General features: G+C 38.9%; 1 protein-coding gene across 2 annotated transcripts; it reads left to right on the forward strand.

The window, feature by feature from the left end:
* The first annotated feature begins 5,001 nt into the window (after positions 1-5,001).
* Positions 5,002-23,932, forward strand: apobb.1 (apolipoprotein Bb, tandem duplicate 1). Of its 2 annotated transcripts, none has more exons than XM_023953278.2 (30): positions 5,002-5,094; positions 5,746-5,959; positions 6,078-6,110; positions 6,204-6,316; positions 6,396-6,541; positions 8,672-8,819; positions 8,913-9,065; positions 9,183-9,307; positions 9,407-9,492; positions 9,817-10,261; positions 10,349-10,463; positions 10,670-10,816; positions 10,899-11,110; positions 11,188-11,383; positions 11,467-11,643; positions 12,136-12,321; positions 12,408-12,578; positions 12,660-12,865; positions 12,955-13,137; positions 13,216-13,346; positions 13,431-13,638; positions 13,727-13,899; positions 13,999-14,159; positions 14,246-14,358; positions 14,447-14,820; positions 15,371-21,382; positions 21,462-21,495; positions 22,352-22,375; positions 22,468-22,648; positions 22,736-23,932. In XM_023953278.2, exons 2-30 carry the CDS (start codon positions 5,905-5,907, stop codon positions 23,717-23,719), a joined length of 11,292 nt encoding a protein of 3,763 aa, XP_023809046.1. In that variant the 5' UTR covers positions 5,002-5,094; positions 5,746-5,904; the 3' UTR covers positions 23,720-23,932. The 2 variants fall into 2 exon arrangements, with proteins under 2 accessions (XP_023809046.1, XP_023809047.1); XM_023953279.2 differs by having other exon boundaries at positions 5,022-5,080.
* Positions 23,933-24,467: the final 535 nt, after the last annotated feature.

Below are 24,467 nucleotides of genomic sequence, written 5' to 3' on the forward strand. Positions count from 1 at the left end.
GATAGTTTGACTCCATGGGATGAGTCAGGTCAGCTTCTTTGCAGCACAGTCAGTTTCCTCCCAGCCAATGAGCAACCAGCTTCTGGGCTAGGATGTGATGGTGCCATATTGTGTCAGCGGCTTTTTTGCCTTTGCTGGGAGAGTTCTTTACATTTGACTATTGATCTCAGAAGGTTGCGTAATTTTTTTTTTCTTTAAAAAAGGTATGTGCAAGCAAAAAATAAACTCATTCAGGTTTGCTGGTATTAATAAAAACTTTTGGGTTAAAAAGTATTACAACTTAAAAAAAATGTCCTATTATTTTGAAATTTGTATAAGTTTTCTTTTAAAATTCTGACCAAAACTACATTCCAAACTAGAAGAAATTTATCAAAATTTGAGAATCTGCATTGAATGTATAGTATTTTGTTATAAAATGCATTACAATGATAAATTCTGTTTATTTAGTCGAAAATAAGCCATCAGGTTTAAAGTAGTTTTCGTGTCTCTACTAGTGAAGCCTCATGCATCCTGCCGACCTTTTGTGCTTCCTGCTGCACTCGTATATTTAAACATCTGCCTGTTTTTTGTCAAAGCCTCCATAGATATTGATCTGGCAGATTTGACATTAAACAGGTGAGGACGTTACTCCCTTCTTTGGTCGCCAGTTGATATTTAGCAAACACACGCAGCTCCTTTTAAAGTTTGGCATGAATGAGCAACACTTAGATGACTAAATGGTTTCAAGCGTGTAGCGTACTAGATACAGCTTCATGACACAATGTTGTTATTATCAACATTAATCAACTCAAAGTTGAATATTTACTGAATTTAGTCTGGAAACAAAAACTAGTCAAAATCCAGACACTTGAAAATAATCGCTGAGAACACCTATTAGTGATTCATGATGCAACTGCACCTGAGTCAGCAGCTCAAAGAGAGCAGACTGGCTGATAAGAAACACTAACTCTGTGCTTCTGAAGTTTTATGGAGCGTCTTGAGCTGATTGTGAAAAAGTGGTTACACAATAAGTTAAGAACAAAATAGAAAAACACACTTAATCAAAGTAAAGAAAGGAAAAACTTGACGTATTACCTATTTCCGATGTCACGTCTTTATTAAAAATTACTGCAAAATACATTTATTTTGCAGGATGTTAAAAAAAAATAGGTAAACTTGTAAAGTTAAGTGCTTTACAATATTGGCATCTCCTTTCTAAAATAAAAGGTTTAGTAAAAAATGTAAAATCAGACTATAGTGCCATATTGTAGAAATGATTGCTTGCTTAAAAACTGCAACGTAAAAGTTCATCTTGTTTTTTGCACAACAGCATTGTTTTGTTTTTGGACTTTTATAAGGTAAACAAGGTCCAATGAATTCTCAAAAATAAAGGCGACAATAAAATAAATATCTTTAGTTTATTCAAACATCATTTTCTGCATCACTCTAATAGAATACAGCTTTATATATTTATAATATAACATCAATTGTTTCCATTTTTTCTCTCATGTGTTCTTGATACTTTTCACCTGTTTTAGCTCTTTCCTAAAAAATGTTGAGAGCAGATCTTGTGCCAGCGGATTGGTTTTGGTTGAACCCTTACCGATCTTCATGGAACGGTTCTATCAGTGAAGTGAAGTTTTGTTTAAAAAGCTATTTGTCAGCTCCCGATAAAGCAGAAAGAGTTTATGACTGAGCGATACCCTGTACATGACTTCATCGTGTCTGCACTTTCAACAAGTGTTTGCTCAGCCAAATTGACCAATAGGTCAGTAAACTACTGAAAAATGCATAATGCGAAATACAGGTGACCGTTTTCCATTGAGTTGATATTGAAAAATAGTAATTTGATATTGTAATTTAGTATCCAGCCAATACTTTCAATGTTCACCTGGTGTTGTTTGCTTGTTGAATCCCTTCGTATCAGTAACCACATCAGACTGTTGTTTAAATCAATCGTAAGTTTGGAAGATTAGATAATTAGTGATTCAAGAAATTTCAAAGCAGGCTGGAGTGGATGCAGTTTATTTTTCATCCAAAACTGTAAGATTTTTATGTTCATGTTACTTATTAATATCAGCGAGGCAAATAATTTGAAGTGATGTAACAGGAGCCGCCATCATTTAGTGCAAAATGACTCTTTTTCTCTGCATTAAACATGTTTAACCCTTGTGCTATCCTAGGCACTTTAACATTGGGAGTTGGGTCATCTAGACCCACTAGACAGTGTGTTAAACCTTTTTTCTTCAATGAATTGTGATCTTCACTGGTGTCCATGGATTACATGAAATCTTTCCACCTTTATCCACCTTTGTCATGGTAGGGAGAACACGTCAATGTAAGGGTGGGGTCATCTAAGATAGCACAAGGGTTGAAGGCTGTTCTCACTGAACCAGAACAAAACAAAAATCCATCTAATTTCATGTTTTTGCTGATTTTCTTTAGTGGACCAAATGTGTTTTGTTGTGAAATTGCTTCCACAGTTCAAAGGAGGAATCAATTCACATGAAGCTCCTGAACAAAAGACCGGCCGTTTTTTTTTTATCTGTACGCAAATCTCTCTTTTTGTGCATTAGGAAAGGCAAATGGAACAATTTAAATGCACCAATGGAGAGATGAAAAGACTTGTTCTGACCTCAATTCAGCTGCTGCATCAATCTGCAAAACTGAGACAAAAATGTAAAACCTTTTTTCCAAACACTGCAGGTACAGTGTGGGACACAGACATGGATAAATCTCCAGCAGAATACAACTGTGCATTGAATTAAATATGTAAGTTATGAAGAAAACCTGAGAAAACAATACACAACAATTACATTTATCACAACTTTGACTGAAAACACTTTAGGAAAAAATAATAGTGTTTACTCCAAATGCTATAAACCCCCATTTATCAAGTTGCTTTTTTTAAACTTTGAATTGTAGTCATTTTCAGAAGAGAAAACTGAATGATTGTTGTAAAAAAAAAAGTAAATGCAGGTCTTTTTCTAAATAACATTTTGTCACACTGAGTGGATGTAAAAAATGATATGGAAGTCTCCAGATGAGCACAAGGTGTAGGGGTCATGGGGGCCTACCGGGTCATTCAGAAATCCACACAGTTCCTTTTTGTGTAGACACCCCAGCGGGGTGCAACTTGTTTTTACTATGAAATAAACAAACAACGCATAAAACCAGGAGTGGAATAAACCACTGTCCAGCTGGGTTTCCGATGCTCCACAGTGACCAAGAATTTCAATCAAGTTAGTGTCATAACTTCAAAGTTGCTCTTTTAAAACACATTTCTACTCAGATGAACTGTGGATAGCTTAAATAATTTAAAAAAAAAAGCACATGATAGAGTTCACCAAAATTTCAGTTTTTGTGTTTGGTTAAAATAAATATAAATTTCATAGAGACATCCTGGAAATATCAAAACAGCTTTTCCCTTTCATAACATTCCAATAGACGAAATGTGCAACAAGAACCGTTTTTTAAACAAGTATTAACAGCATGAAAAAAAAAATTGTTTTTAAATGTTTTTTTTATTTATTTAGCTGCTGTTTATGCTGTAAGCTAAAATTAATAAACACAAGAAAATTGTGAAGTTACTTTAAAAATCCAGAAAAAAAATGTTCTTGGGTTTTTTCAGGGTTAAATTCTAATAAAGAGTTAAGTTAAAAGAACTTTTAGTTTTATTGAATGGTTTGCAGCGATTTATTGAAACCTGATTTTGTTTTTTAGGGCTCTGGAGGCTTCGTTGATTTTACGGATGAACGTTGGAGTGATGTCAATTGTTTACATAAAAACTGTGTTGATTTATCCTAACAGTTTTTTTTTAGATCTCTCTTTACAGATGCAGTGTCCCCTTTATTTCTTTTTTTGGATTTTTATTTTTTAACAGCTTCTGGCCAATGCAAAGGCTAAACATTCAGTTCTGAACCACAAGGAGATAAATACAAGACTCTCCTAAGATGGGAGGGTGTGATTTACTTGTTTTTGTAAATTATGCTGCAAAAAAATAATTATAATTTATTTTTACAAAAGTTACACTGCTTTTGATTCTTCTAACATAGATTTTTCACTAATAAAGATCCATTCAAGTTATGAATGAAATGGAAACAAACCCTGTAGCCCTATTCTGCACACGTGTTCACTTAGAGAATCAGTGAAGGATATGTTTCTAATGTTTGTTTGGTTTTTTTTTGTAAGGGAAATCGATGAATCAGGTCAAATCCCAAAAGTCAACATTTTTGTCTCATGCTGCCCTCTGGACAGGCTCATCCCACGATTGCTTAAAATCACCCTACTTTTGTCATACATTTTCAAATATTTCTCCCAAATTGCTTTGAAATGTCTTTGAACACGAAGAAGCTAAATCAGTGACTGATGACTGGAGCTCAAAGACGTTTAAACTTTTGTTTTTAATCAGAGGCTTTCAGGCTGATTTTCTGAAAATTTGACAGAAACATTTGGTGAGAACATGGTGTGTAGCAATAATTACTTTCTTATGTCAACATTTTGCTATCTACTTAAATCTCAAATTTGGGTTACCATGTTCCACTTTGAAAACAATTCTATTATTTTTTTCTTTGAAGATAGTCAAAATCAGATTTTTTTAAATGTGTCTTTTAAAGTTTTTGCAGTGTAATGTTTAATTTATTAAAACTTTAATTCCATACAGCTTTAGTTTATTGTCTTTCTTGAACATATTTCTTGCATCTTCATCACGTTTAGGGCCTAGCATATAAGAAAAAGAACTGAAGACAAATGTACTTACATTTAAAATGTTTAAATAATCTGAGATGATTAACTAAAACAGAGGTGCATAAATATAAAATAAAATAACTGAGTGTACTCTTACATTTGGATTGCAATGAAACTTTAAAATCTATAAAAACCAAGGCTGCAGCAGCCATATTGAGGTTATCACTGTTTATTTAGCATGTGATGTCCAAGTTACAGAGTGAACCAAAGCTCCAGTTCAAACAACAAATCAAACTCTGCACGGACCTTTGAATCTTTGTTGATCAAAGTTCATCTATTCACCAAAAATGTTTGTCAAATGATTTGTGTCATCATTTCAGGAGGTGTAAGGAGAGCAGCAGACACTGGATTCCAGGTACGACTGTTTGTGTAAGTAACTTTATTTTTTCCACGGCTTCAAAAAGTGGCTCTTCTAAACTGTTGTAAAAGTCTGGGTGAATTGGAATTGTGCATAAAATAAAGATTGAGTTACTTAACCCCAAACTGCATTTAATGGCAGTTAAATATAAAACATAGAGGAAATACTGCTATAAACAGCTGGAATGGCTTTGTGTCACAGTTATCAAAAGATAAAGCCGAGGTAAGTTTATCTTTTTGCCACTTACAGTAGAAGGACTTTGTGTTGGGATCATGCTTTGATCACTCACTGCTCTCTGACGAACGTCTGTCTGTGGCCGAATACTGGCTGAAGCTGAAACTTTTGTTTGAATCATCAAGAAAAAGGGAAAATATTCCTTTTTTCGTGGTCTGTTACTGTAAACTGTGACATTTGTGCGTATAAAATAGTTCACCTTGATCCTAAAAGAAGGACAATATTAATTTGAAAAATGTTGAGCTTATTTGAGTAAATATGCTGAAGCATGTAGAATGGTGCACAATAACAAGATAACATGACAACTGGGACTAAAAAGCTTTCACTATATTTAAACATGGAGCGTTCTGCACAAAGGATCAATTTAGCATATAAGCTCGGATCTATAGGTAGGTTCCTAAACCTTTTGCCTTTGTCCCTCCACACAGGAGGCAGCAGTGGACTTTGAGCCATCAAAGCACCATCTGTGCATCCCAGTACCCTGACAGAGTCCAGCTGAGGGTATAAAACACTCAAACTCAGACTGACGCATCAGTCTCATCTGAGTACTCGCCGTCCAAGTGGGAGAGAGCTTCCACGAGCCCGCCATGGGGGACTCAAAGCTCTGCCTTTTGCTGCTCCTCGGCACAACCGCCTTGGCTTGTGAGTCGGACCTGCATGCATTTTCTATGCTCTGAATGGAATTGAAATTTAATTCGTTTGAATTTTTAGTGGTTGTTTAAAGCAATTTTAAGCCCTTATTTTATTGCTTTTTGAACAGTTGCCCAGGATGAAACCTTTCCTACCTGTCTGTGTAAGTTGTTGTCTCTTTCAACTAATTTTAGTGTTAAAATATACTTACATGCACATAAGTCTCTGTATTTTTATTAAATAATATGTTTCTTAGTGGACCAAAGATACAAGGCCCTGCACAAGTATGAATACCAATATGAGGCTGAATCTTTAAATTCCATCAATGGAGCTTCACAGCTTCAGAACGGACCCAGAGTCTCCTGCAAGGTGAGATGGCAAATTTGACTTTTTTTCCCATTTCAGATGTTGATCATCACATGTTAGACTCATTTATCTTCTCACTCAGGTTGAAATTGAAGTGCCACAGACTTGCAGCTTCATCATCCGCACCAGCGGCTGCAGTCTGAGCGAGGTCGCAGACATGGACGCAGACGGTAACGCTGTGTTCAGGCCTGCAGTCAACTCTGAGACCTTTGCTGCTGAAATGGAGAGGTACTGCACACTAGGGTTGCGTTTTGGCAAGAAGTCAGGCGATACAATATGTACATGTGTCACGATACAAATGTATGATATATATTCCGATGCACCAGACTGCACCAGAGATAATATATCAACATTTTTGAAAGAGTATGACTTTGAAAAACCTTTGTCTGAATATTAATACATCTTTCACATGGACAAATTTGTATAAAATACACTTTTTTAAGTATTGGAGCATTAAGCAGTGCAACTGTATCTCACACACAAGTTGTTCTTACCCATTCAGATTTATAGGGTTTATATTTTGGTAAAGAAATAAAGAAATATTTAATCGACTAGTTTCCACAGCAAAATATTTTTAGCATACAAAAGAACAAAGTTTAAATCTGTCTTAATAACTAAGGTTGAATAATTAATTCTAATATTAATTTTAAAAAAAGTTATTCATTTGCAACACTACTTGAATGTAGCCTACATTAAGAACTTAGCTATTGGTTGGTGAATTGCATGACCATAGAAAAACAATGAACAATCTCCAACAGGACAATCTGCCTATTTCACTTAAAATTAGGGATGGATACCGTTTGAATTATTTGATGCTGGTGCAGAACCGACACTGTAGTAGATGCTTCAAAAATGAAAAAACATGCCAATTTTTTCCATAAACATTTCAGTATGACGAAGTGAATGAAATTAAGCCTAAAGGCCGTGTCGCCCAGCTCCTATGTACATGATGCGCATATTGCAGGGATGAAAACTGGTCATAAATGAAGGTAACATTTATGCAATAATTGTGTATAAACTACTTAAAATATGCATAAGCTGTGTAACTCTCATTGACTAAACATTTTGAACAGCTCAAAGTTGAATTCACGTAAAGATCCAAAGCCCTCGACAGACATCTGCACACATAGCGAATGACAAACGCAAGAAACACTTAAGAATAAAGTATATCACGCATGGATCATGTAAGAGTAAATTTTTTTCCATGGAAATACGCAAAATGTACGTAGCGGCTGTGTGTCAGCCTTTAGATGCTTTACTTCATTGTCTATGGCAGGCTGCAATGCAGCTCCATTTCTGTTTTCACGCTAATTGAAACATTCACTTCAGCGCTCATTGGCACAGCGTCTGTCTTTTTTCAGAGCATTGTATACGTTAGGTGTATCCATCAGGTCGAAGAATTTGAATAATTTCTGTGAAGCATGTCAAAACTTTAATTTGTGTTGCCTTCAGCATTTTGAATGAAGCTCAGCACAGTGCATGCATCTTTAGGGCCTCACCTGTTCTTATATCACCCCGCCCACAATCACTGGAAAGGTAAAATGATTGGATAAAATTCTACAGCAAAACTACATAGAAGGCAAATGTCTGACATGTCTAAAACAAAACCCCGAAACGTGTGTTTTCATGTGGTATTGGTGGTTCCGTAGGTGGTACTCATACCAACTTGAAACAGAGTTGCGACACCCATCCCAGTTAAAACTGATTGATATATGTCTCATAGAATCCTGTAACAACAGCAACTAAAAGCTTACTGAGCGTACATCTACCCCGAGATGGATCTTGCAAAATCCTGTTGTTGTTTTGGTGTGGTGCAGATCTGCTGAGTCTTGGTGTGGTTTACTGCCAACCACCGGTCAGTGGTTTAACCCTTGTGCTATCTTAGATGACCCCACCCTTACACTGACGTGTTCTCCCTACCATGACAAAGGTGGATAAAGGAGGAAAGATTTCATGGAATCCATGGACACAAGTGAAGATCACAAATCATTGAAGAAAAAAGGTTCAGAACACTGTCTAGTAGTGGGTCTAGATGACCCAACTCCCAACGTTAAAGTGCCTAGGATAGCTCAAGGGTTACCTGGAACCACTGACCGGTAGTTGACTGTGGTTCCAGCTAAACCACTGACTGATTGTTGGCAGTGGTCAGTGGTTTAATTGGAACACAAAAGAAAGACTCTGAACCACATTAAAAAAAAATCAATTAAAGATTGTTCTGGATGAAAATGAAATGTGTTGTCAAATGAAATATCGCAATATTTGACAGAAGCAATTTGTTCTCCTCTCCTTTTATAGACACACACCTAATTCAACTCTTTAGTTAAAACATAGTGTTTCAACCATGCTTTTTTTTTGCAGATATCCTCTGAAAGTTGTAGTTGAGGGTGAGTATGATGTGAAATTGTACCCTGAAGATGGAGAGACATCAACCATTCTAAACTTCAAGAGGGGTATTGTCTCTGCCCTGGCTGTGCCTTCACTGCAGGAGGACAAGAACAAGAACATGGTATGGTGTTCAAATATAACCACTCACCTAATCTGTAATTAGGATTTACATAATCAAGCTTGGCATCATTTCATTCCCTGTCTCTTTTTTTAGCCCACTATCCATGGCAAGTGCAGGACCTCCTACAATATCAATGCCAGAGAAGACATCATAACTGACATCAATCTGAACAGGGATTTGTCCAGATGTGACAAATTTGTCCCAATCAGAGATCACAATAGCCCCCTGGCACTCATCACAGGCATGGTGAGATGCTCCAGAGAGTCTAAGCGGTGCAGTCTATGCACTGGTAGAAAAGGCATTTATAAATGTCTATTTATTAGAACTTTAAATGATCTCCTATGTTAACTGGTCCATTTTCAGCACTACCCCCTGTCCCAGCTGGTCAGAAGCTCTCAAACCTGCAACTACAAGTTTGACAATGAGAAAAAACACATGACTTCTGGTTCCTGCACAGAGACTCACATCCTCATCCCGTTTTCACACAAGTAAACTTTTATACTTGTTCACTGTTATGTGACTGCAATCCATTTGCTATCATTGCACAACTGCACTCTGATATTCCACCTTGTTTTTTTTCTTTGCAGAGGGAAATATGGAGTTACTAATGTTGGAAAACAAGAACTTACTCTGGTTCAGGTGTCAGCTCACAATGACAGAGTTTTTGACCGCGGTAAACCTTTTAATTTCAGATTTTTCTGGTATAGTATTACAATGTATTGAAAATTCCAGACAGCAAAGCCAATATTTCAAGGGAAACAAAAATTAACCCCTTTCCCAAAAAAAATAGGGTTACATTTCTGAATTTTGCTTTTAGTAAAGGAAAAATTTGTTTAAACATGTTTGATGTTTCTGAGTTTTATGACAACTTCATTAAGCTGTCATTTAATTAAGTTGTTATTTATTTGTTTTAGCACCTGAATGTTTTTGGAAGCAAAATTTTGGTTCATGTATCTAAACATTTAACTCATCACTGTCTTTTTGGTTGGGTATCAAGGAGACAATGTCCAGGATCTTCACATGGAGGCAGTGAAGGACAAAAGTGCCATCCAGGACAAGGAAGCAGCGCTAACTCTCATGAGAGAACTGGTCTCTCTGCCCGACAGTGAAGGCGAAAGGAGGCCCCACCTCTTCCAAAAGCTTGTCTCCATGGTCCGTGGATTGACGACCGAAACCCTGAGCGCTGCTGTTCCTGATGCTCTGGGCGTGTCCCGCTTCCTGACCTACCAGGTTCTGGCTCAGTGTGGAACCCCTGAGTGCAGCAGTGCCATCATGCAGATCCTCAGGACCTTTGATACCACCTCCCCAGAGGTCGATGCAGCTATTTTTGCTCTGGGATTTATGTCCAACCCCTCAGCTCTCCTGATAAACGACATGCTACAGATGGCAAAGTTCAAGTCCAGCAAGCCCATCATGTACGCCCTGAGCAACGTCGTCAAGAGGTAGGATGTCCAAACAGTGTCAAGTTTTAAAGAAACCTGCTCCACATACAATGAGCTTTATTTGAACTACATCTGTCTTTTCATAAGGTTTTACAAAGCAGAGAAAAAACTGATTCCTGAGATTCATTCTGTTGCTGAGTTCATGGCTGATGAGCTGGGCGACTGCACTGGAGACCAGGACCACGCTTTCCTAACATTGAGGGTAAGCCCCTCTGCCAAAGCCAGAAATGGAAACACAATTCGATGGCATCAAATGTCTTCTTTATTAAAAAATATAATAATAATAACAATAAAAGTTCCTCTCACCCTCTGCGGGTGGTTTCTCACCGAAGTCCCAGTCCCCTACCAGAGGCCTCTTGCAGAACATGTCTAAATATGATGAAGACAATTGTTTCTATGAAATTGTAGGTGATTGGAAACATGGCTCCAGCCGTCTTTCCTGCCAGCCCTGCACTCAGAAAAGCAGTCCTCCAGTGTGTGAACCAACCGGCTGCTGGCCAACAAGTTCAGCAGGCTGCCATCCAGGCGTATAGACAAATTCCAGTTCCTCAAGAGGTTTGTGGAAAGTCTGTTAGATTCTTACATCTCCTTGCTTTCCATCAGCACTCCTTTTGATTAATGTATTCCTAATTTATAGGCGAGGAAAGTGCTGATGGAGGTGCTGTTGAACAAAGGCAATCCTGTGCAACAACGCATTGCTGCATATCTTGTGTTGATGAAAGATCCTGAAACAAGTGAGCTTGCCCAACTGGATGATGCCTTTCTCAATGAAGACAACGACCAGCTCCTAAACTTTGTCATGTCCCACATCATAAACATTTTGTCATCAACTGATCCTGAGACCCGACAGTAAGATTCTTTTGGATTAAGGGTGCCTTGATTTCTTTTCTTTCCAGTATGAAATATTTTTTATTTTGTTTGCACAGAATCAGAAACAAGATAAATGAGGCCATGAAAAAAAGTGTGGTTGCACCATATTTTGATCCCATGACGCTTTCTAGCAACTACAAGCTCGGCTCTCTAGAGAGCAACATGATCTATGAAAGTGGCAGTTACCTGCCTAAGGAGGTCATGCTTGACATGACATTGAAGGCTTTCGGGTTTGAGATTGACATGATGGAGGTAACAATTTTGAACCATCTATCCCAAGTTGTGCTTTGGGGCTTTTCAACATTTTGATCAAGGGAATACTGTAATCCTTTCAGATTGGAATGGAGGGCAAAGGATTTGAGCCAGCCATTGTTGCCCTGTTTGGAGAGGACGGGTTCTTCCCAGACACCACCCTGAAGGCCATGTACTTTGTCACTGAAAACATGCCAGATGCAGTCAGCGAGATGTTGCAGAACATCATCCCTGCTTTAAAGAACAGGAAGAAGAGGGAGGTATGTGTTTGCTCATTTTATTCCAATCTAAATATGTAATTGATCGCTTTTGTGTGATACAAAAACATTTTAGATTAAGGTACACCAATGGTTTCTTTGGAGACACAAGTGAATGAATTCCTGCTAGTTTGTCATCATTCACTGACAAAATTTCTTTGTGCTATGTAAAAATAATGTATTGGTCAAAGTACTTGAGATTAACTCATTTCAGAACCATTGTATTACAGTAACATTATTTTTTGTCATAAAAAAGCCATGTAATATCTCTCTATTATTTTTTCAGTAACTTATGTTACAGCGGACTAGCAACCTAAAATGTGAACTGTTCAAAGTAGTGAGAACATGGGAAAAAAACACTTTTATGCTTACAAACACATACAATTTAACTAAAACCAACTTCCTAATTTGTCCCTTTTCTTTCCACAAAGAGACACATTTGCATCTTGTTTTAACATGTGTTAAGACTATCTTGAACTCTTTCAAACTTCCTAGAATCTCATTAAGGAAATCGGGCAAAACATTGAAAAACTGCTGAGGGAGATGAAGGCTGCAGAGTCTCCAGAGGCAATGGTTTATCTGAGACTCCTGGGGAATGAGCTGGGGTATCTGAAGTCCAGTGAGATCGCCAGCTCTGCTCAAATGATGTTTGACATCATGTTCAAGATGATTTCAAAGGATGTAAGTTAACTAATGCTGGGCATCTTTACCTAAAAAATAGGAAATTCTGCTTCTGCGTTTAATTTCCTCTGTGTTCATTGTTGTAGGAGGTAATCAAGTCTCTGTTTAGAGACCCTGTCACCAATTTTTTTGCACACTACATCTTCATGGACAATGAATTCTTCTTGCCTACTGTCACTGGTGTGCCCCTGAGGGTTTCACTGTCTGGTACCTTTGCTCCAGGATTCAGGGGAGGCATTCAACAAGCTCATGACAGGGTGACTATCAAGAAAATACTCTGAAACCTAACCTGTAGTTGCATCAACATGGTTGTTAAATCTGCTTCTGGTTTCACACAGAACTCAGTGAGTTTCATGCCATCTGCTGGATTAGAGTTTGTCACTCAGGTTGGCTCGCACATCCCTGAATTTGTTGACTCTGGACTAGAGATGCACACAAACTTATTCCATGAAAGTGGAATCAAAGTCGAGTTCCCCAAAGTGAAGGCAGCAGTTAAGCTGACTATTCCTGCTCCAACTAGTCCCACAAAGCTCCTCAAAGTGACGTAAGAAAACATTTCTTTAATTTAACCCTTCTTGCAGCTTAATTTATCCTTTACTGCAAATAATCCATTCATCCTCTGTTACGATACAGAAACACTCTTGTAGCAGTGGTTGGATCTGAGGTGAAAACAATCCCTCCACTGGTGACTGACAAGGTTGATATTAGCAAATGCTCAAGAGCCTTGGCTGGCATGAAAATCTGCACTGCCTTGCAATACACAAAGGCATTTTCTCATGAGACAGCCCCTTACTTCCCCTTTACTGGAGACAGCAAGTGAGTAAGACTTACTAAAGCATATGTGAATGACCAGCACTCAAGTTATTTATTAAAAACAAAAAATTAACCAAACAGATTTTCCGTGGAGCTGCACCCCACTGGTGACGTCACCGGGTACTCAGCCACCATTGCATATGAGCAGCTAAAGGAAGGAGAAGAAGGCCGACAGAGAGTGGACGCTTTAAAGTTTGTTTTGAGAGCTGAGGGTAAAGGATAATATTGACATTTTGTTATGTTGACCAAATCAAGCTGAAAAATGTAAAGTAACTCAATCGGTTGATTCACAATAGGGGCATATCCAACTGAAGCCACAACCGTGATGATGGTTAACATTAAGAAAAAGATCATGGGATTGGACATCCAAATCCCTGACTTAAAAGTTGAAGAAGGGATCAGATTTCGTTTTGTTGAGGAAAAAAAAGGAAAAGAAACACGTGGCATCACTTTTGAGTTTTTGCACAAAAACCTTCCAGAGCTCACACTCATTGGCCGCACCAGGTAAGAAATCAGCCAATAAATCTGAAGGAATTTTGTGAATGTTTTCTTCATGACCCACGGCTTGCTGACTTACTGGCTCATCTTTTAGTCTGAAGGACATGAAGGAAGGAATGCTGAAAGTCCAACTCCTAGTTCCCTCATTGAAGGTTGATGCCTCTGTCAAGACGAAAGCTAAAATTGAGGAGGAACTGGAATTGGAACTTGAGAGTGATATTAAGGTCATGGGTGCTACATCCAAACAGAAAATTGAACTAACATATGGTAAGGGTATTTTACAACAACATTTATGTCTGAGTAGCATGATAAAATTCCCATTGTGTGACATTTGGGGGAATCATCTAAACTGGTCTTTTGTTTCAGACGGCAGAGAGATTGAAGCTGAGGTCAAGTCTGAGATGAACACTCAAATTAGCTCTCTCCCCAACGGAAAAATTATAGAAAAGTACGGGAACCAGATTCTTGACATGAAGGTGGGAAAAACTGACATGAAAGTTCGTCACATCTTCAGGAAATTTGTGGAGGTACTCATTTCCCAGAAATAATTTGCACATTTTTTAAGTTACAAATGGATAAAACATGAGAATGAACTCCTTTTCCTTGTTTGTAGGCTGCAAATAATTACATGGAAAAATATGGTGCAGAAATGCTTCCTTATATACAGAACTTTAGACTGCCTAATATTTCCGAGGTCTCTCTTCCAGAGAAACTTTTCCTAAACACGTAAGATGCCTTTGATAAAACAAGACATCAACAGATTTCCTTTTTTACCTTCAAAGATTCCTATGTGTCTAATTTGTGTTTTTAACAGAGAAGCAAAGGCAACCTACACCTTAAATGATGAGCGGATAAAAATTTCTGTCCCTGTGCTTTTTGGAGGAAAATCAAGAGATGAGCTCAAATTCCCACCAGCTCTGAGCACCCCAAGAGTTTCTCTGCCACAGTTTGGACTGGAAATTGCCTCCAGGAAGATTTCCATCCCAGATTTTGTTGTCCCTGAAGACTTCATTCTGTCTATTCCTGTCTTTGGCAAAGCTGAATTTTCGACTAAGATGGAGAGCAACCTGTATGACATAGAGGCCTCAATGGCGGTCGGTAAAGACATTGTTGAACCACCAAGCTATTCAGCTAAGTTTGATGCGAAAGGAACCTCTCCAATTGAAATCCTTACAGTTGCAGTTGAAGGTATTTCATTGACAAGAATATTTTCAAGAATTATAAGTGTTTTACCAGAATGATCTTCCTTCAGTTATGGCATTTATTAATCTGTATTCTAGAATCTACAATTATTTATGTGACATAATGTCTCCTTGAACTCAAGTTCAGTGTTTTAAAGTGTTTGCTCATGATCCGCTCTGGGCTCTGTAAAAGTCCACAACGAATTTCCCAACATTGACCAACAAGTTCTTTTGGATTAGTTCTACACGCTTATGTCACCAAGCCCTAGAAAACAACTTAGAAAAGTCCTTGAACCATTCCGACTTCAAACGAATATTGCAATGCTCTCTAAATTTCACAAGAGCTGATAAGAGGGGGGTTGCTTATATATTTTATGACACATTAGGGAGATTATTGATGATCCTTTAGGGGAGAAGTAGCCTTCATGGACTTAAAATATTGAAGTCTATTGAGCACATGTGGCCCCCTTTTTCATCAAGATCTTGTCATTTTGTTGTTTTCTGTTGGGCCTCTGTAAACAAGTGTTATTTTGTCTTCCTCTTGTGTTTTGCATCAGGTTCTGGAATGGTGTCCTCCAGTGATTCTATCAAGGCTAAACTGAAGAGTGCTCTGACCCATAAGTTCATTCAAGCCAGTTTTAATTTTGAAGAAGATATACTCATCAAGGAAAAAATCAGTTTGAATTCAGTGAGCAAGATAGAGGCCTCAAGTCCTTTGGGTCTTAGCATCAACTTTATGCACACTGCGATGGCTGGAGTCAACACTGAAAAAATCACCGGTGAACACATGTATGAAGGGGCGTTTAAGGCTGGGCCCATTTATGGCAAAGTTACTTCAGGGCAATCCTTTGCTGTGTTCCCATTAGAACCAAAAGCAACATGTAGTTCTAGAGTTCAGATTGACTCCACTGTTTTTAAGGGGAAGAACACAGTGGCAGCAAAACTGGCTAAAGGCGATGTTTATGTTCTGTTCCACACCAGTGCTTTGGAAGATGTCTTCCGTCAAGACGCTAAACTTCAATTCCAAAACTCCATGTTGTCAGTGACATGTGAGACAGCAGCCACTGCTATTGGCTTGCAGATTCGCAACCTTGTTGAGGCTGCTGTCAAAGAGGGCAAAGTCACCGTCAGTGTTAACACAAACTGTGACCACTTCGAAAACAAGGGTTCCTCTATGCTGACTGCCTCTTTTGATAAAAATGGTCTGGTCATAACCTCTGATGCAAATGTGAAGCTTTTCGAGAATGAGGCAATCCATAAGGCCACTCTCAAAATGAACAAGGACGGTTTGATCACAAGCGGAACATCGACCCTGCAAAGTCCTCTGTCATTGGAAAATGTTTTCAGCGGTGAAGTTAAAGCCACAGGAGCTGTTCTATCGATTTCCAACAAAGCTGCAATGCTTGATATCAAGTTCGACAATGTCAACAATCTGGACATTACACCTTCCAGCTTTCACTTCACCTCCCAGGCTGAAGCAGTTGCAAAGGAATATGCCTCTTACAAGCACAAGTACGACTTTGATCTAAAACCCTACATCGCCTCTGCAGTTATTAACAACAACCTGGAGCTCCTTGGTGCCAATTTCATAAATGAAGCCGTGCTAAATGCAGAGCTTTACAAGATGGATTTAACTGGAAGTTTGAAGACTACGTATGCAGAGGAAGAGGTCAAGCTCACCTACCAGGTTAACTATGCTGATTTGAGTGCAAACGCCAAGTGCAGCACCACTGGAAAACTCTTTGGCACTCACATGAATCACAATACTGAACTGGAAATTGTCGGTCTAGCAGCCACGTTCAACAATGAAGCCCGCTTTAACTCCCATCCAATGCGCTTTGACCACACCATTCGTTGCAGCGTTGTTCCCTTTGATTTCAACCTTGATGCTATCTTCAATGCTGACGGCGATGTGGATTTGTATGGAAAGCACAGTGCCCAGCTCTTTGGCAAGTTCTACCTCAGAACCCAACCCTTGGCTTTTGCTGCCTCACATGAATCCAGAGCATCAATGACCCACCAGCTGGACAATGGCGTTTCCCTTCTCACCACATATGACAACAAGATGGACACTGTTCTGTCACCCCAGGAGCAGAAAAGCAGTTTTAGAATAAGGTCTAAAATGAATGAACATGCGTTTAATGAGGACATTGATGTTTACAACACTGCAGATAAGATTGGAGTTGAGGTTTCTGGCACCATCCTCACAAACATAATCAACACGGCTTCTGATGAAAACCAAGAGTTTACCCTCTCTGGCTTCCTCAAGTATGACAAAAAATCAGACAGTCATATAATTTCCTTCCCTCTGGCTGAAACTCTACCAAAGATCTTAGAGGACATCAAGGGACTTGTTGTGCATGTGGCTGAAGCTCTGCAAAACTTCATGAATGACAAGGAGGTAAGGGCTAAACTTGAGGCTCTCCCTCAGCAAATTAGTGCCAGCATTGAGCAAATGAATATTCAAGGCAAGATAACTCAACTGAAGGACTTCATCATTAATTTGACTCAAAACTTTGCCATCTCCAAGGAGGATGTAGAGGCCTCATTAAGAAATCTAAACTTTAATGTTAAGAAACTGCTGGCTGATCTCACTTTTTACATCCAACGTTTTACCGTTATGATCAAGGATACTCTTTCCAGTGTGACTTTTCCAGAACCCCTAATTCAGAAGATTGATGAACTGTGGAAGACGTATCAAATCAAAGAAGCTGTCTTGCACGTCATTGATAGTGTAAAAGAGATGGTCCATGAGATTGACCTTGAAGAACTGATGGACAGCAGCATTGCATTTCTGCAAGACATTGAACTTAAGTATGAAATCAAGGCTAAAGTACAAGCAATTCTGAACAGCATTAGAACAATGTTTGAGAGCTTTGACGTTGTAAAATTTGCTGCTAACCTACAAAATCACATTTCTACAAACTTGACCTACCACATTCGAGAATTAGGTAAAGTCTTACAAGAAGTTTCAGGATTTATATTTTATACCATTCAAGAAAATGTCGAGTATTATGACATTATTGGGAAGATCAATGCATTTAATGACAAGGTGAAGGAGCTAATTGTAAAATTTCAGGTTGATAAACAATTGCAGACTGTCTTGGAAAAAGCCATAGACTTACTTCAACAACTGAAAATTAAGGAAACTATCCTTGCTATTATCAAAATGATAGAAGATGCAGATATCCCTTCCAAATTTAGTCAAAACTTCCAGCGTAGCATCAATTACCTTAAAGAAAGTGAAGTGAAGTACATTATCGATCAACTGAATGCTGTCATTGAAACCGTTGTGGAAAACCTGAAGGCTTTGGATTACAAAGAATTTGTAAATCTAACCAATGAAAAGATTGCTGCGTACAACGCATTTGTGAACGAGCAGATCAGGACTTTAGAAATTCCCCATAAACTCGAAGCAACAAGAGAATTTATTAATGCTGTCCTTTCCTCCATCAAGAGCTTTATGGAACACCTAAGAGAAATCAAAGTTGCAGAAATAACAAAATCTGCAAATGATCTACTTCAAACTACGGTGTGGGAGCTTCTGAAGAAGCTAGCTGAGGACTTAAAAAAAGAAATCAGAATACTGGAGGTGAAGACCAAAATTTCTTTTTTTCTAAACTGTGTGCATAGGTTTTACACAGAGATTGTGTCCAATTTGAGTGATGCTTTCACTCGTCTTTTTAAAATATTAAATGAGTGGTTACCTGACCAGCCGATCATCACAGAAATCCAGCAAATCTTTGAAGGGCTTCTTAATGAACTGAAGAAAGCTGAGATCAATGTTCCATCATTTACCATTCCTCTTACAGATCTAGATGTGCCTTCCACAAAGTTCAGTGTGGACATTTTGAAAAACTATAATCTGCCCTCACAGTTGGAGATCCCTGAATTCACATTTATTGGTCTGTATACCTTTAAAGCAACCACAATTTCTTCTGATGACATCAAACAGAAAATGATGGATTTCATTGATTTCATTGTCAACTTTGACATCCAAATGCTGCCAGAGGATTCTTTTTTTGGAGATTTGAGGATGAATTACTTTCCAACCTTGCCAGATTTCACCCTACCAGAATTCCCCTTTTCAGATATTACATTCCCCTCCATCCCAGTAATCCCTGCAGAGAAACTTGTTAAGTCTCTTGAGATTCCCGAAATCAAACTACCATCTATTCCAAAAGAGATTATGCTTCCATGCTTTGGCAAACTCTATGCTGAGATCAACTTAAACACCCCCGTTTACATCTTTAAGACCACTGCAGAGTTTAAGAACGCAACTGAATCTAAAGTAACACCCGTGTTCACTGGACTATTCTCTTCTGAGGGAACGTCTCAGTTTTCAGACATACTCACCTACAAATTTGACTCCACCACTCGCATCTCAATTCCAAAAAGGAAGCGTGTAGTAGTTGGACAGACTATAAAACTCAACCATGTTGCCTTTGGATTTGATCATCAGGGTTCTGTGACTTTCTACAGTAAATCAGTCCAGGCGCAAGCAAAGACCACAACTGAGGTTTCACTTTTACCTATCAGAGGCAAATTACAAAACACAGCTTTTATAGCCATAGAGCGAGGAATGACAGCCACTAGTGACACAGAGTACAGTCATAACGTGCAATTACCATTGGTCAGAAGTGAATTTTCTGCAACCCAAAAGACAGTCCTTCGCCAGGATGGTAACACTGTCTCGTTGACAAGTGAAACTACTGGTAAGGGGCAGTTAAATGACCAGGATGGCACACACAACAGCAAGGTTGACTTGTCACTCAGCCCAACCTTTTCTAGTTTCTCTTTCTCTGGTGACACAAACTTTAACGTCTTTCAGGCAAAACAGCTTCTAACAAGTGAATTCCACCCATTACATGACTTTAAGTTCAATGTTAGTAATGACATAAGGGCTAGGGATATGGGTATAGATTACAGCAGTCTTGAAGCTTCTGGACTTGCAAGTCTTCGAGAAATGAAGATTGAGTTGGAAGCAAAGCATAACACAAAATCATATGGTGTTGACAGAGTCTTTATCTCCAACGGAGTCATCTTTAGAATCTGCCCAGTTGAGTTTTTCTTTAACTTTCAAAACAAAGGAAATGCAGGAGTCAATATAGTTCACCCCTATACAGCTAAGGTTGATCTACAGAATGACTACTTAATCGATTTAAATCCAGATGGCCAAAAATTAAACGCAGTGTTCCTTGCTCGCTTTAATCCATACAAAATCTCCTCCAGCTTCCGCGTAGAAAATAATAGAAAGGAGGTTGGTGTCTTTGCAGAAATGAAGGGTGAAGCTAACTTAGACTTCCTCACAAAGCCCATCAGCATTCCTGAAATTGACCTTCCTTTTATTGACTTCCATTCTCCAGCCACTAATGACCTGAACGTTTATGAGCTTACTGGACTGCAGAGTTTCCTGACCACAACAGACCAAGCTATTGATGCAGAGGCCAAGATTGTTTACCAGAAAAGCAATGCTGCTCCACTTGCAGATATTTTGGGTTTAATTCCCATTCCCTCTTTCGGCAATCTCATCACTGAGCTGTCTTTCAAGTCTGCCATCATTAATCTGAACACCAATGCTGGACTGTTTGGAGAAGAGGATCTAGTGTTCCGCCTTAGTGCCACTACTGCTTCTGTGTTTGAGGCTCTGACAGGTAAACTTGAGGGCACCAGCAGTCTTACCACCAAGAGAGGAATCAAGTTGGCAAACTCCCTGTCTCTTAAAAATCCTCACCTGAATGGCAATCATGACAGCACCATCAGTGTTAGCACTGACACTTTGGAAACAGCTGTCTCTGTGGGTACATCTGCAAAAATTGCCCTTCCAGTTCTCAACTTTGAAGTCAGCCATACACTGGTGGCCAATACCCAGTCCAAGGCAGATACTCGTTCCACTCTGAAAATCAAAGGTGATTTTGACATCCCTCTTTTTAAAGCTATTGGGAAGTTGACAGCAGACCACAGTCTGAAGATAGAGGAAACTCCTGAGTTTGTTTCAGTGGACTCAGTTATTAAATCTAGTGTGGATGGAAAAGTATGGGAAAACTACATAATTTTGGGGGCCCTGGACAATGATGCTCATCTCTATGTGAATGAAAGAAAAATACGCATTAGTTCTAAGCTTATTGCTGATACCAAACTTAACCAAGACACAGCCAAAATCGTTAACATGGATGTAAACAAAAATCTGGCCTTAGAGGCCTCCATGGATAAAATTTACGCAGTGCTGGAGTACACTGGACACAACGAAGCGAATCTGTTCGGCATCAAAACCACAGGAAAGCACAGTGTTCAGAGCAACATTGACTTTACACTATCCTCTGGACTAAAAGCCAATTTTGAGATTGATATGCGCCAGCCAAGCGATCTGAGTGAACTGACTTACTTTGAGAAGCTTTCTGCTGATGTTACATCGTCCAGTCAAAAGATCTCCTTTGAAAGCAAGCTTGATAGTCTTTTTTACACCTCAAACGTGGAAGCTGGTTTGGAGGGCAATTTTCCTGCCTTCACTGCAGCATTCAAGTCCTCAGCCTCCACTCCCATTGTTGTCTTGGATTATGATGTAGATGGTAAGTACATTAAAGTCACATATTTACTTTAATCATGTTGTAATCTCTCTATTGACAAATGTCTACATTTTTCCAACAGCTTCTTCTTCTGTCAGCTTTGAGAATGGCCTGATGTAAGTACTTAACAAGTTTGCTTTGGCACATGCAAAACCGTCAGTGTCTGCCAACTATTTAAAAACCAAAGCTTTGTGGTAGTTTTTCTTCGTCTTTGCTACATCTTATGGCTTAGTCACAACTGCACTTTACGGGTGGATACCAAGTCTACGGGTTGAAAAATGTTTAAACCTGTACACAGATGACCCGCATAAAATAGTACAGTCGAATCCCACTTGATGAACCCATAGAGCAAAATTGTGAATGCACATTGTCTACAGGCATCCTGCAGGCGACAGATCGTAGCGAACACTTGAACAACATGTAAGTAACGGTGAAGTGGGTGAGACGCAGATGCAGAGTGAGACGTTTTTATTTTTTATTTTAATCCCCCTCCAAACCTTACGCACTGCACAGGGAGGCCGTTAGAGCTGATCATGTGCACGTTCTTGGTGCAACTGTTGCAAGCTCCTTGCAGGGAACCTGTTGGAAATTAAACAACCAGTGTAGTTTGTGTGGAAATCCTGCAGCCATGCTACGGGCAATTGTGTGTCACCTGTCCACCCTGTTTTTGCAGCATGTGACAGGATCACTCGTATGTCATAAGTGCATGTAACTTACATTCTCCTCAAAAATACTTCACAATTCACGTACCACATGCACGACAAACTGCACGTTCCATTTTATTGACACCTCTTAAGGTGGCCCCACGAGCACACGATTCCTGCGCTTCCTTTAGGATGTTGACAACCCTTCATGAGCCCAAAACCCGCAGCACCTGTGCTGGTCAACCTCTGTTTGAGTGCATGTGACTAAGGCATAAAATGTTACTAGAATTTAACAGACTAGATAATATACAAATATTTTGCATTTCAGGGGAAATCTTCAACAAGATGACAGGTATATTTTCATTTTATTGTGCATGCTGTCCAAAAGAATAACATTAAGAAACAGTCTTGTTTTCAATTTGAAATATCCTTTTCCTCTTCCAGCTGCTCTGATCATAAATTAAACGTTGACGTCTCCACAATTTTGTTCACCAAAGTCAGCCTTCGTTATGAGAACTGTGTCATCAGAGCAACCGTGTCTACTCCCTCTGGTTGCCTCATTGGCCTTCAGCTTAGTAACCAAGACCCTTGCCTGATCAATGCAAGAGTGTATGCCTTTTATCCTGTGAGTATTGCTCATTTTGATAACACAACTGGAACAGAGTGATTAAAAAAAAGTTCTAAAAACTACATGTTTTTATCTTTCCTGGAGACTGATGACACATTGGCCATGACTGATGTCGACATACTGGTCATCAAATCATCTGAAGATGCCGATAACACAAACCTGCAGATTGTCTACAACATGGAGGCGTCTAAAGTGATCCTCACTGAGCTCAAGAAAAGACTCCCCTCTATTTTCTCTGCACTCAAAGTGTTTGCTGACGAGTATCATATTACAAAGACCTTAGAGATTCTGCAGGACACTGTCAGGCAGCACATCAGGGACTCCTATAATGCTGTTTCAAACTATGATGTTAATATGAGTCAAATTTCCAATTATTTTAGGAACACAGTTGTTGGGTACCAGAAAACCGTTCGAGCCTTTTCAAATGCAGTTGTCAGGGTCTTGAGTGAGCTCCGCTTCAAACTGCCAGGGACCAGTGATATGATCACTCTGCCTGAGCTGCTGAAATTGGTGACTGAAACCATTCTTGAAGTGCTGCATAGAGACATCCCCTTTTACTACAACTATTTTGTTGAGGAGATAAGCCAAGTCCTAATCCAAATACCTGCTGGTGATGACGTTAAAAGAGCCCAAATGATTGATCAGGTCAAAACAACTGTCATGCAGCTCTATGAAGGAGCAGTGGATTTTGTGAAAAACTTGGAGAGTCTTGACACAATGCTAGCAAGAATAGGTGAGACCCTGGAGGCAGTTGTTCAGAAAACTCAAGAGTTTGTAGACTCTATCAAGTCGGACTATTTCGACAAAGTCTTCAGCACCCTCAACAGGCTAGACCGTGAACTCGTCACAATAATGAAGAAGGTAGCTGACCAAATCCCTGCTTTCAGCCAGGAAGAGCTTAGCAGAGTGCTTGAGCAGGTAATGGACAAGATCATCCAAATGTTGGACCGATTCAATAATGCCGTTGACGACTTACTGCAGCAAACATCTCAGGAACTGCAGGAATATGTGACTGTTAGAGACGGAAAGTTCAGCGTTAGCTTTCCATATTATCCTTGTCAGCCTTAAGTAAACCCCTCAGAGTGAGGCATAGATACACCAGACTATATGTTTAGAGCCAGCAAAAAGTACAGACACCTTAACAGTATTTAAAGCAGTAGGTTTCATTGAAACAACAGTTGTGTCATTTGAATGTGATGGTTTGTGCTGTAAAGAGAACCTCATAAGTATGAAGCTCTCTGTCAAGCCAAGAGGAAAAGAAGAATAAAAGCTGTGAAAACAGTTTGTCTGCTTTATTTCTTGAAGCTTTTCTTCTCTTGTAGTCTGATTTTTAATCAACTTTAAGAAGAAACCTTTTGACAGTACAGGAGATGTACTTCTCAGATTTCCTAAAATTGTTTATTAAAACAAAAAATTCTAAAGACAATATAGCATTAGTCTTGAAACAATAGAAAATTACAAAACACTTTACTCAAAGAAACTTCTTGTATGGTTTAAAAGTAACAGTCATGGAAAAGTTAAAATAAATGAGAACTTGTAAGACTTAACTTTTATATAATTTCAGAAATGTAAGATAAGTTAAGAAATCAATTTTATTCCAAAGTTTATTTCAATTATAATCAGTGAATTTTAATTTGTGCATGCATGCTGTCAGGTTTAATAAAAATACTGTAAGTTAAAGCTTTGTTGCCGTCTTATGGATGACTAAACCTTACCAACATGGGTGTTTTTTTTTCCTGAAATATTTTTTTTTTGGTAATAAGATCCATTCAATTCTTTCTTTCAGTCTGACAATTAATATATCTGGTAACTCTTG

This window comes from Oryzias latipes, chromosome 24, assembly GCF_053564925.1.
Source record: "Oryzias latipes strain Hd-rR chromosome 24, Olatipes_Hd-rR_3.1".
Classification (NCBI taxonomy): Eukaryota; Metazoa; Chordata; class Actinopteri; order Beloniformes; family Adrianichthyidae; genus Oryzias; species Oryzias latipes.